The sequence below is a fragment of the Pristiophorus japonicus genome, chromosome 15, assembly GCF_044704955.1.
Source record: "Pristiophorus japonicus isolate sPriJap1 chromosome 15, sPriJap1.hap1, whole genome shotgun sequence".
Taxonomy (NCBI): Eukaryota; Metazoa; Chordata; class Chondrichthyes; family Pristiophoridae; genus Pristiophorus; species Pristiophorus japonicus.
The window spans coordinates 109,473,166-109,485,178 of record NC_091991.1 but is presented as its reverse complement, the minus strand read 5'-3'; the positions used below and the strand labels follow the sequence as shown (position 1 = coordinate 109,485,178).

The 12,013-nt window shown below is 45.8% G+C and overlaps 1 protein-coding gene across 9 annotated transcripts in view; it reads right to left on the bottom strand.

The window, feature by feature from the left end:
• The window catches only part of baiap2l1a (BAR/IMD domain containing adaptor protein 2 like 1a), a 166,440-nt gene extending 166,062 nt beyond the window's left edge, over positions 1-378 (bottom strand). For all 9 annotated transcript variants that reach the window (XR_011596800.1, XR_011596799.1, XM_070900759.1 and 6 more), the window contains exon 1: positions 128-378. Coding sequence is in view for 7 of the 9 variants with exons in the window: in XM_070900759.1 (XP_070756860.1) it covers positions 128-178 (51 nt within the window). In the remaining 2 variants the exon portion in view is untranslated. The remainder of the gene's footprint in view (positions 1-127) is intronic.
• Positions 379-12,013: the final 11,635 nt, after the last annotated feature.

The following is a 12,013-nucleotide window of genomic DNA, read 5'->3' as shown; positions in this document are numbered from 1 at the left end:
GCACACGGCACCGATGGACGGCGGACACACGCCGCTTTTTGTTATAAAAGCAGACAACATTTTTTTTTAAAAAGCAAGGTAATTTTTTTTTAAACTTTGAGGTAATTTCCCCCTCTCCCCTCCTCACCTTGTAGGTGCTCTCCGTGAGCCTGTTGATATCCTCGGCTTTGCGAGACATGGTTTCCCCTGGCAACGACCCCCCCTCAGAAAATTGAAAGAATTAAAAAAGATGTCTATTTTTTCTGTGGAGGCTTGCTATAACGATGAAGTGATTGCCTTTGCCCAGGCCGAGTCGGTGTTGCTGAGGTGAATGTGCGCAGTCGGTGGCCCCGCTCCCGCTCGAGCTCCTGTCAAACTTCTGGCCGGCTCGCTGAGCCCGCTGACGTCACCCCCCCCCCTCGGCACCCCGTGTCCTTCCACTGCGCAGGCGTCGCGCCCCACCCACTGCGCACAGGCGCACTGCTCGCCATCCTTGCAACGGTGCTTGGGAATTGTAGTTGTTCTTCCACTCCCCCATCCTCTCATCTTCGGCACTCTCCCCCTGGCGTCGAGGATGACTTGCCTCCACACTAAAATGAGTTCTCAGGTGACGGATGGGACCCATGCAGGACCTACAGTCTCGGTCACAGGTGGGGCAGACGGTGGTTGGAGGGACGGGGTGGGTGGGGGGCTTGGTTAGCCGTACGCTCCTTCCACTGTTTGCGCTTGGCTTCCGCGTGCTCCCGGCGAAGAGACTCGAGGTGTTCGGCGAAGAGACTCGAGGTGTTCGCTGCCTTCCCGGATACTTCTCCTCCACTTTGAGCGGTCTTGGGCCAGGGATTCCCAAGAGGCGATGGGGATGTTACATTTTTTCAAGGAGGCATTGAGGGTGTCCTTGAAGTGTTTTCTCTGCCCCCCCGGGGCTCGCCTGCCGTGATGGAGCTCGGAGTAGAGCGCTTGTTTCGGGAGTCTAGTATTGGGCATGCGGACAATGTGGCCCGTCCATCGGAGCTGATTGAGCGCGATCAATGCCTCGATGCTGGGGTTGTTGGCCTGAGCGAGAACACTGATGTTGGTACATCTATCCTGCCAATGGATTTGCAGGATCTTGCGGACGCAGCACTGGTGGTACTTCTCCAATGATTTGAGGTGTCTACTGTATGTTGTCCATGTCTCTGAAGTATATAGGAGGACGGGTATCACTACTGCTCTGTAGACCATGAGCTTGGTGCCAGGTTTGAGATCCTGGGTCTTCAAACACTCTCTACCTCAGGCAACACTGGCACACTGATGGCGGTGTTGGATTTCGTCATCGATGTCTGCCCTCGCTGACAGAAGGCTCCCAAGGTATGAAAAGTAGTCCACGCTGTCCAAGGTCTCATCATGGATCTTGATAATCAGGGAGCAGTACAGGTTGAATCTCCCTTATCCGTAACTCTCTTATCTGAAACCACCCCTCGTTCAGAACCATTCCCGGCTGCCGGGTGGTACATGCACACAATGTGGCCGGTCAAAATCTTCGAAAAATATCAATGAAAAGAAAAACGTGCCCATTTACACTTACAGACGCACAATAAATTTACATCAAATCCTCAAAAAATATCAATGTAGAATAAATTTACCCAACTTCCGATCTGACACCTCAGGGCCCAATGGCCCGCCAACACCACACTGATGGAAATTCAAATAAAAATTGTTCAGAAAATGTTTTCAAAGTACTTACCTTTTTAATATTTTGGATCAGCTAACCATTCCATAGATTTTGAGAATATTCTAACTCTAGAACTCTAGAATAGTTTGTTCTCCAATGTGAGCTGAGACTGACTGACTCTCTGACTGACAGTCATTCCAGCCAATTGGCAGGCACACACATGCACTGAAAACACGTGACCTCCCCTTATCCGGAAATATCCCTCATTCGGAACAGGCCAGGTCCCGAGGGTTCCGGATAAGGGAGGTTCAACCTGTACTGTGTGGCAGGGGCAGGTTGGCAAGACAGGCAGGTAAGACCTTTGTCTTACGGATGTTTAATGTAAGGCCCAGTCTTTCATACGCTTCAGTGAAGGTGTGAACGATGGTTTGGAGTTCGGACTCCGAGTGTGCACAAACGCAAACATTGTCTGCATACTGTAGTTCAATGACAGAGCTTGGATCAACCTTGGTTCTGGAGGTGACGGAGATTGAACAAGTTCCCATTCGTCCTGTAAATTAGTTCCACTCCAACGGGGAGCTTGTTAAAGGTGAGATGAAGTATTGCAGCGAGAAAGATTGAGAAGAGCATTGGTGCAATGATACAGTCTTGCTTGACCTCGGTCTGCACTTGTAATGGGTCTGTGGTGGATCTGTAATTTTTGAGCCGAATTTGAGAAGGACACTCCAGTTAACAGAGTCGAAGGTCTTTGTGAGGTCAAAAAAGGTCATGTACAGAGGTTGATGCTTCTCCCTACATTTTTCTTTAATTTATCCATTGTGTCTCTTAGTGGGCGGAATCTGCATTGCGACTCTGGGAGGAGCTCTTCAGTCACTGGGAGGAGATGATTGGGGAGGATCCTTGCGATAATTTTCCCTGTGGCAGACAGCAGAGAAACTCCTGTGTAATTACCGCAATCGGACTTGTCACCTTTCTTAAAGATGGTCACGATTATGGCGTCTCTGAAATCTCCTTCCAGATAAGAGAGATGAGGTTATGGATTCAAGCCAAGAGTACTTCTCCGCCATGTTTCAGTGCTTCGGCGGGGATTCCATCTGCTCCTGAAGCCTTGTTGTTTTCCAGCTGTTGGATGGCCTTTTCAACCTCATGTCGGGCTGGGATTGTGCCGAGATAGTGGCGGGTAGCCTGCTGTGAGATGGAGTGAAGGACACTCACGTCAAAGACAGAGTCTTGGTTAAGGAGATCTTCCAAGTGCTCCTTCCAGCGGGCACTGACTGTCTCTCTGTCCTTGATGAGCACTCTCCATTCTCAGCTCTCAGTGGGATAGTACCTTGAGTGCTTGGGCCCTAGGTGGTCTTGACTGCGCTGAAGAATCCACGCATGTCATGATTGTCGGTTGGTTGCTGGATCTCCTGCACTCTTTCCACCCACCATCTGTTCTTTAGGTCACAACTTTTTTGTTGGACCTTGGCCTTCAGTTATCCATAGACCTGTTTTCTTTCTCTCGAGTTGTGATGTTGTTTCCAATTCAAGAAAGCCTTGCGGTTACCATTTATTAGCTCCTGGATCTCCTGGTCATTCTCATCAAACCAGTCTTGATGTTTTCTGGTAATGTAACCAAGAGTCTCTTCACAGGTGCTAATTATGGTGGACTTGAGGGCAGACCAGACACTATGGACACTCTGCGGCTCCAGTTCATTGGAGGTCGTCAGATTGGTTGTGAGGCGTTGACTGAATAGAGCTTTCTTTGCAGGATCTTTGAGTGCTTCAGCCTTGATTTTTCTGTGACAGCGTTTCTGTTGTCACCACCATTTTGAGGATACATTGATGGAAATGACAGAGCAGATTAAGCAGTGGTCAGTCCAGCAGTCTTTAGCTCCTTTCATGGCACTGATGATGCGGACGTCCTTGCGATCCCTCGCTCGGACAGATGCCAGTGCCTGGAACGAAGGTGTTGCCATGAGAGCAGAATACGCGTGGCCATTAGTGAAGACCTATCTTCTCATCAACAACAACAACAACTTGTATTTATATAGTGCCTTTAACATAGTAAAACGTCCCTAAGGCACTTCACAGGAGTATTATAAGACATATATTATGAGGCTTTTTTTTGTTGGCCATCAATTTAGAAAATAACTTACATTTCTATAGCACCTTTCCAAACTTCAGGATGTCCTAAAGTGCTTCACAGCCAATGAAGGACCAAGAGCTGGAAAGTGGGATTAGGCTGGATAGCTCTTTTACAGCCTGCTGAATGGCCTCCTTCTGTGCCGTAAATATCTATGATTCTGTGATTCTATGAAGTGTAGTCACTGTTGTAATGTAGGAAACACAGCAGCCAATTTACGCACAGCAAGCTCCCACAGACAGCAATGTGATAATGACCAAATATGAGGATGATTAACTCATCAATCACAATCAATTAAACCGTGAGTGTTCCCTTTTTAAAGAGGCACAAACAATAATTTCTAAATTATAATAAAACTAACGGACAAAATTTATCAAATTATAATTTTGGATCCTTTATCCCCCAAAAACTAATTTACATCTATGTAACGCCTTTTATGATATTTCCCACATTACAACAGCGACTACACTCTAAAATTATTTTATTGGCTGTAAAGCACTTTGAAACGTCCGGTGGTTGTGAAAGGTGCTACATAAATGCAAGTCTTTTCTTTCTTTCAAAGAGGTAGGTTTTACGCAGCATCTTAAAGGAGGAAAGAAAGGTAGAGAGACTTAGGGAGGGAATTCCAGAGCTTGGGGCAGAGGCAATTGTGGAGTGATTAAAATCAGGGATGCGCAGAAGCCAGAATTGGAGGAGCGCAGAGAACTTGGAGGGTGTGGAGCTGGAGGAGGTTACAGTGATATGAAGGGGCAAGGCCATGGAGAGATTTGAAAACAAGGATGAGAACTTTAAAATTGAGACATTGCTGGACCGGGAGCCAATGTAGGTTAAAGAGGGAGATTGACAGGGTAGATGCTGAAAGATTGTTTCTCCTGGCTGGATATTCTAGAACTAGGGGGCATAGTCTCAGCTTAAAGGGTCGGCCATTTAAGACCAAGATGAGGAGGAATTTCTTCACTCAGAGGTATATGAATCTTTGGAATTCTCTACCCCAAAGTCGTTGAGTATATTCAAGGCTGCGGGGAATCAGAAGATATGGGGATCGAGTGGGAAAGTGGAGTTGAGATCGAATATCAGCCATGATATTAATGAATATGGAGCATGCTCGAAGGGCTGTCTGGCCTATTCTTGCTCCTAATTCTTATGTTCTTATGTTTTTATGAGCATAGGGGTGATGTGTGAACAGGAATTGATGCGATTTAGGATACAGCCAGCAGAGTTTTGGATGTGTTCAAGTTAATGGAGGGTGAAAGATGGGAGGCCGGCTAGGAGAGTATTGGAATATTCAAGTCTAGAGGTAACAGAGGCATGGATGAGGGTTTCATCAATAGATGAATTGAGGCTGGGGTGGAGACAGACAATGTTATGGAGATGGATGTCGGTGGTCTTGGAGATGGAGCAAATATTTGATGAGAAACTCCTCTCAGGGTCAAATAGGACACCAAGTTTCCTATTGGTCTAGTTCAGACTCAGACAGTGACCAGGGAGAGGGATGGAGCTGGTGGCTAGGAACGCAGTTTGTGGCGGGGACTGAAGACAATGGCTTCAGTCTTCCCAATATTTAATTGGAGGACATTTCTGATCATCCAGTACTGGATGTTGAACAAGCAACATGACAAATCAGACAGTGGAGGGGTTGAGAGAGGTGGCGGTGAGATGGAGCTGGGTGTCGTCAGTGTACAAGTGGAAACGGACATTGTGTTTTCGGACGATGTAATAAAATGTCCCTAAGTGTGTTATCAAACAAAATTTGGCACCGAGCCACATAAAGAGATATTAGAACAGGCCTGGTCAAAGAGGTAGGTCTTAAACAGCGTTAAAGGAGAAGAGAGAAGCGGAGAGGTTTAGTGAGGGAATTCCAGAGCTTAGGGCCCAGACAGCTGAAGGTACGGCCGCCATTGGTGGAGCAAAGGAAATCAGGGATACGAAAGAGGCCAGAATTGGAGGAGTACAGAGATCTCGAAGGATTATAGGGCTGGAGGAGATTACCGAGATAGAGAAGGGCAAGGCCATAGAAGGATTTGAAAATAAGTGCAGATTCTTTTCTGACAAAGGGCCCACACCCAAAATACCAGCTTGTCTGTTCTCTCCACACGGGCTGACTGAGCTGCTGAGTGTTTGCAGCATTTTCTCTTTCTGTTTCATAGTTCCAGCATTTGGAGTTTATGCATTTTGCTGGCAGTTTTATTGCCCCTCCTGATTCCTCGTTGCAGCACCTCTGTAATATAAAAAACAATTTCACTTTATACATCTTCATCAGAGAATCATTTTGAGGGGGAAATTCACTCCTGGGACTAACTGGATTGCTCTTCGAAACAGCCAGTGCAGACTCGATGGGCTCAATAGCCTCCTTCTGTTCCTTTAATGTTGACATTTTAAACAGCCACGCCAAATATAAATGTCAGCACATTGGAATGGATGGAATGATACATAGAAAATAAACAACATATGGTGTGACCTCAAGTTTTATGGCAGAGTTCCACATGAACGTTCACTCGTCTTCTCTCTTTATAGAGGGTGACGTGTTTTCAGCGATGTCCGTTTTTGGTTCTGAACCACGTAAACAGTGCAGTTGGGGGGGTGGGGGTTCCCCATCCATGCTGCCATAACTTCAGTGGAAATCCCAGATAGACACATAAAAGGCGGGGTTCCTCTAATCTTCTGCTGAACAAACCCCACCCCCCGCCCCTCCCAACCCCCTGCCCACCACAGGGGAATTCCTGACGTCTTTGTTTTATGCATTTGGCAGTACTGTACATTATCCTCACTTCCCCCTGTAACAATACACACAGCAGTTGATGATCGCTTAAGTATTCCACATAGAATGATACACGCAGGAGGAGGCCATTCGGCCCATCGTGCCTGTGTCAGCTCTTTGAAAGAGCTCTCCAATTAGTCCCACTCCCCTGCTCTTTTCCTACAGTCCTACAAGTATTTTCCTCTTCAAGTATTTATCCAACTCCCTTTTGAAAGCTACTCTTGAATCTGGTTCCATCACCCTTTCAGGACTCCAGATCACAACAACTCGCTGTGTAAAAAGAAATTCTCCTCATCTCACCTCTGGTTGTAAATGTAAAATATTATACATCAAATAACAGCACTAAAAACAGATGATCCAGTCATTATTACATTGCTGTGTGTCGGAGCTTGCTGAGCGCAAATTAGCTGTTAAGTTTCCTATATTACAACAGTGACTACACTTTAAAAGTACTTCATTGGCTGTAAAGACCTTTGGGATGTCCAGAGGTCATGAAAGGCACTATATCAATGCAAGTCTTTCTTTAAGTTATAACTTAACCACCCAAGGGTGTATCAAGGCAAAAAGCCCATAGTGCTGAACATGGCTAAGACTGAAAAAGGGCAAGAGGTGATGCTAATCAGGAAGTGTTGATTCGGCGATGCCAGGTTTGACTTTTGAAGAAAACAGGGGGATTACAGCTCATTGTATCTTCAAAGTACTGGCCCATGTGGTACAAGTACCTGAACAAACCAGAAAATCCACATCAAGTTGGATCAACAATACAGGTATAGGTGTCACACGTCACATATCTATGTGACTCTCAGGACACCAGTAACAGCAGACTGAACCTTTTCTCGGCAGAGTAATTGAAGCTTCTCTCTACATAATGTGCCCCGACCTTATCTAGATGTGATTGCAGTTGAATTTGCTTTAACTGCAACCATGGCAGATGTGGCCATCACCACTGAAACATTCAACCGACATACCAGCGCATTTTCTTAAGTGTAGGCTTTTCTGTTAATTCCTTATTCAGGCAATGTATATATTGTTAAGTATGGAAGAACTCCACAAGACTGAGTACTGTGAACTAAAACTGATGTGACCTTAGTCTCTTTAATACAACTCCAGAGTGCTTAAGCAGCATGGCAGACAACCGTTTATACTCCCTTGCACGAGGTGTACAGGTGACCCTTGGGCCTCCAACAGTTGTGCCCTCTGGTGGCAAGTCTTACACAGTTACAATGTTTACATACATAACATATATGATAAATATATATAAGACAGACCTTGTGTCTGGTGCATTTCCATCGCATTTCAGACATCACACAGTTGCAGATTCAAAATAATCTTAAAGAGGGAATAATTAAGCCAATAATTTCATGCTGGGTTCTTGTCACCAATTTCATAGCAATTCCAACCAACCCACAACTTGAAATTTACAAGCAATTTACTGAGCTGCAATTTCTCCCAACAATTTGCAGGTATCTACAATGGCCTGGATTCCCACAGAGACGAACGGAGCAGCGGCCTTTACTGGGACAGGGGTGGTGAGCAGCGCCATATCACACTCCCGCTTCCTGACTCAGGTAGCCGGTGAGCAACAGCACAAGAGATCCGCTAAGTGAAAGAAATTGCATTTATATATCATCATAGGCAGTCCCTCGGAATCGAGGAAGACTTGCTTCCACTCTTAACATGAGTTCTTAGGTGGCTGAACAGTCCAATACGGGAATTACAGTCCCTGTCACAGGTGGGACAGATAGTCATTGAGGGAAATGGGTGGGTGGGACTGGTTTGACACAGCCCGCGCTTGATTTCTGCATGCTCTCAGCGATGAGACTCGAGCTCAGTGCCCTCCCGGATGCACTTCCTCCACTTAGGGCCTTTATATAGTGCCTTTATAGTGCCTTTCACGACCTCAGGTTGTCCCAACACACTTTACAGCCAATGAACTACTTTTTAAAGTGTAGTCACTGTTGTAATGTAGGAAACGCGGCAGCCAATTAGCGCATTGCAAATTCCCACAAACAGCAATATGATGATGACCAGATAATCTGTTTTAGTGATGTTGATTGAGGGATAAATATTGGCCAGGACACCAGGGATAACTCTCCTGCTCTTCTTCGAAATAGTGCCATGGGATCTTTTACACCCACCTGAGAGAGCAGATGGGGCTTTGGTTTAACATCTCATTTGAAAGACGGCACCTCTGACAGTGCAGCACTCTCTCAGCACTGCACTGGGGGTGTCAGCCTACATTATGGGCTTGAGTCTCTGGAAGTATCCCGTATGTATAAAACGTCATCAGCTATACTGGGTGGCCTTATACATTCAATCAAAACAAAAAGTATTCATTCGCAGGCCTATCTTACGGTGATAGATACACAATTCCAAAATGCTAATAGAATAGTTACTAACTTAAAGAGTATAGCAGAGAGTGATTGTAATTAAACCGATCAGATTACCCATTCACATCCCCAACTTGTTGAGCTCGATGTTGAGACCAGAAGGCTGTAAAGTGCCTAATCGAAAGCTGAGGTGCTATTCCTCGAGCTTGCGTTGAGCTTCATTGGAACAGTGTAGGAGGCCGAGGACGGAGAGGTCAGAGTGCGAGTGGAGCGGGGTATTAAAGTGACAGGCGACCGGAAGCTCGGGATCACGCTTACAGACTTGCAGACATGACTACTGACTTGTTGAGTTATGTATCATGATCTCAGCGATGAGAATAGAAAGAGAGGAAAATCTCAATAACTGTGACGCTTTGTTTAGTATTTATCAACAAAAGGAATGCAGTTATGCAGCTAACGCAGTTAGAATAAGAGGCCGCCCATTTAAAACTGAGATGAGGAGGAATTTCTTCTCTCAGAGGGTTATAAATCTGTGGAATTCGCTGCCTCAGAGAGCTGTGGAAGCTGGGACATTGAATAAATTTAAGACAGAGATAGACGATAAGGGGATAAAGGGTTATGGGGAGCGTGTGGGGAAGTGGAGCTGAGTCCATGATCGGATCAGCCATGATCGTATTAAATGGCGGAGCAGGCTCGAGGGGCAGTCTGGCCTACTCCTGCTCCTGTTTCTTATTTATGTTCTTATATGCACATTTTTAGCTTCAAACACTTACTTGTTTAATTTATGATGTGGCTCACTAATGATTTAGTGCCATGATATATCACATAGGATTAACAGTTCTTTTTTATCCCACAGGTTTACAGCACTAGGTTTACAGACTGCCAATCAGAAAAATATTTCCTCTTCCATAATCCACACACGATCCTTGTTTTTATCATGAAGAAATCTGTTTGTACCATAATATATTTCTTGGTCAAAGTCCCTCAACTTACAGTAACTCAGGCAAATTAAAGGCTTATATAGTAATCAGGAAGTCAATACAGAGACCTGAACAGAGGCTGTCATCGCCACATTAAGGATTAATCCGCAGCCACACCCTAAGTTTCCTAAATCCAGTTTAGAGCTGAGTTCCCTAATATGGCTCGTAGGAAGTCGACAGTGTCATCTGTGGCTCAGTGCTCTCGCACTCTCGCATCTGAGTCAGAGGGTTGTGGTTGAAAGTCCTACTCCATAGACTTGAGCACATAAATCTAGGCTGATACTTCAGTGCAGTGCTGAGGGAGTGCTGCACTGTCGGAGGTGCCGTCTTGCGGATGAGACGTTAAACCGAGGCCCCATTTGCTCTCTCAGGTGGATGTAAAAGATCCCATGGCACTATTTTGCAGAAGAGCAGGGGAGTTATCCCTGGGGTCCTGGCTAATATTTATCCCTCAACCAACATAACAAAAACAAATTGTCTGGTCATTATCACATTGCTGTGTGGGAAATCGGCTGATGACGCGTCATCAAATGATGTCACCAGACCCGCTTCCTCTAATCGTAACGAGACCTGAACGCTGGTGTTGTAGGTCATTCTTTCCTACTGAGCAACTGAACCACCTGCTCAATTTTGCTGAGCCATTAATGTTTTAATTACAGATTTTTTCAAACTGCAAATGGTGGACATCCGAATAATGCAAATTGGCTGCTGCATTTCCCACATTACAACAGTGATTACACTCCAAGAGTACTTCATTGCCTGTAAAGCGCTTTGAGACGTCCTGAAGACGTTAAAGGTGCTATAGAAATACAAGTTGTTTGTTATTTATATTTTACCTTTATTTTGAATATTGTGAGGGAGGAGTGTATAAGAACTACATGGCAAATGGCAGTTATGAAACTTAGGCCAGGATTTTATGAACCTCGGCAGGTCTGGGGCGGGGCGGGCGATGACAGTGCCGAGTCCTGACGCTGCTGCTGGCTCCATCCCGCTCTGGAAAATGAATTTACGTTGATTGGATTGCCAAGCGCGATTCTTGGCCAATTAGAGGAAGCGGGTCTGGTGACGTCATTTGATGACGCGTCATCAGCCGGTTTCCTTAAAGGGACCATGACCAACTTTAGTTTAACATTTTGCCGCGTTTCCCACATTACAACAGTGATTACACTCCAAAGGGACCTTATTGGCTGTAACGCGCTTTGGGAGGTCCGGTGGTCGTGAACAGCGCTATAGAAATGCAAATCTTTCTTTTCTTTTGCAAACACTGACAAGCACTGCACAGAGGTGCAGGGCTGCACATAGGCTCTCCCATGACTCCCTCCATATGATTATGCCTCCCATCACATCCCCATCACTCTGCCTTCCCTACCATACTCCTGCACAACCTTACACCAAATTACCTTGGACCGCTACCCATCCCTCTCTATATTATCACATCCCCATCTCACTAGCCACCCCTCATACTCACCCTCATCCTAGTGCAATCATACCAACTAACAACACACAAGGGTAGGCACTTGGGTGTTTTCTGCAATGTTCATGTAAAGTTTCTGTTAATGTGCTGTCAAACATTGAAACCTTTATTTTCAACACTTTGCGTTCTTGGACAGATTTTGTGTGCACCTTTGGAAGTTGCTTAGTGAGGTGCAGTGAATGGTGAGACATAACGGTATACCCCGCAATGGTGGTGAGTGTGAAAGGAATGGCCTGAGCTATATGGTGTTGGTGTGGGGTGGTGCCAACCTGGTGTACCATGTGGCAGCCATGGTGTACAGCATCAAGTGAAGTAAATCTGGTCATAGTGAGGCCATCCTTAGCCTCCTGGGCAGCAATGTGGTCAGGTGCTGATGCCCTGTGTCCTGTGCAGTATCAGGTGATTGTGGAGAAGGTTGGTGGTGTTGGTGGTGCTGCTGGTGTGCCTGGCGCTGCTGATGTTGGGGCTGATCGTGGTGAGATTCTGAGGATCGTGGTGAGAGAATATAAAGGGCACTGATGTTGATAGAATAGATGGCAGGTGAAGTAGAGATGACAGAAGCGATCTGTCAATGGTGAGAGATGTCAGACTGGATGGAGACTTGCAGTGTGGTGAATCTGTTGTGGAAATGTAGAAAGGGAGAGTTTGTGGCTGAGAGAAGATATCAATGTAAGGTGGGAACTTTTATTGTACATTTGAAGCTGTGAACTAAT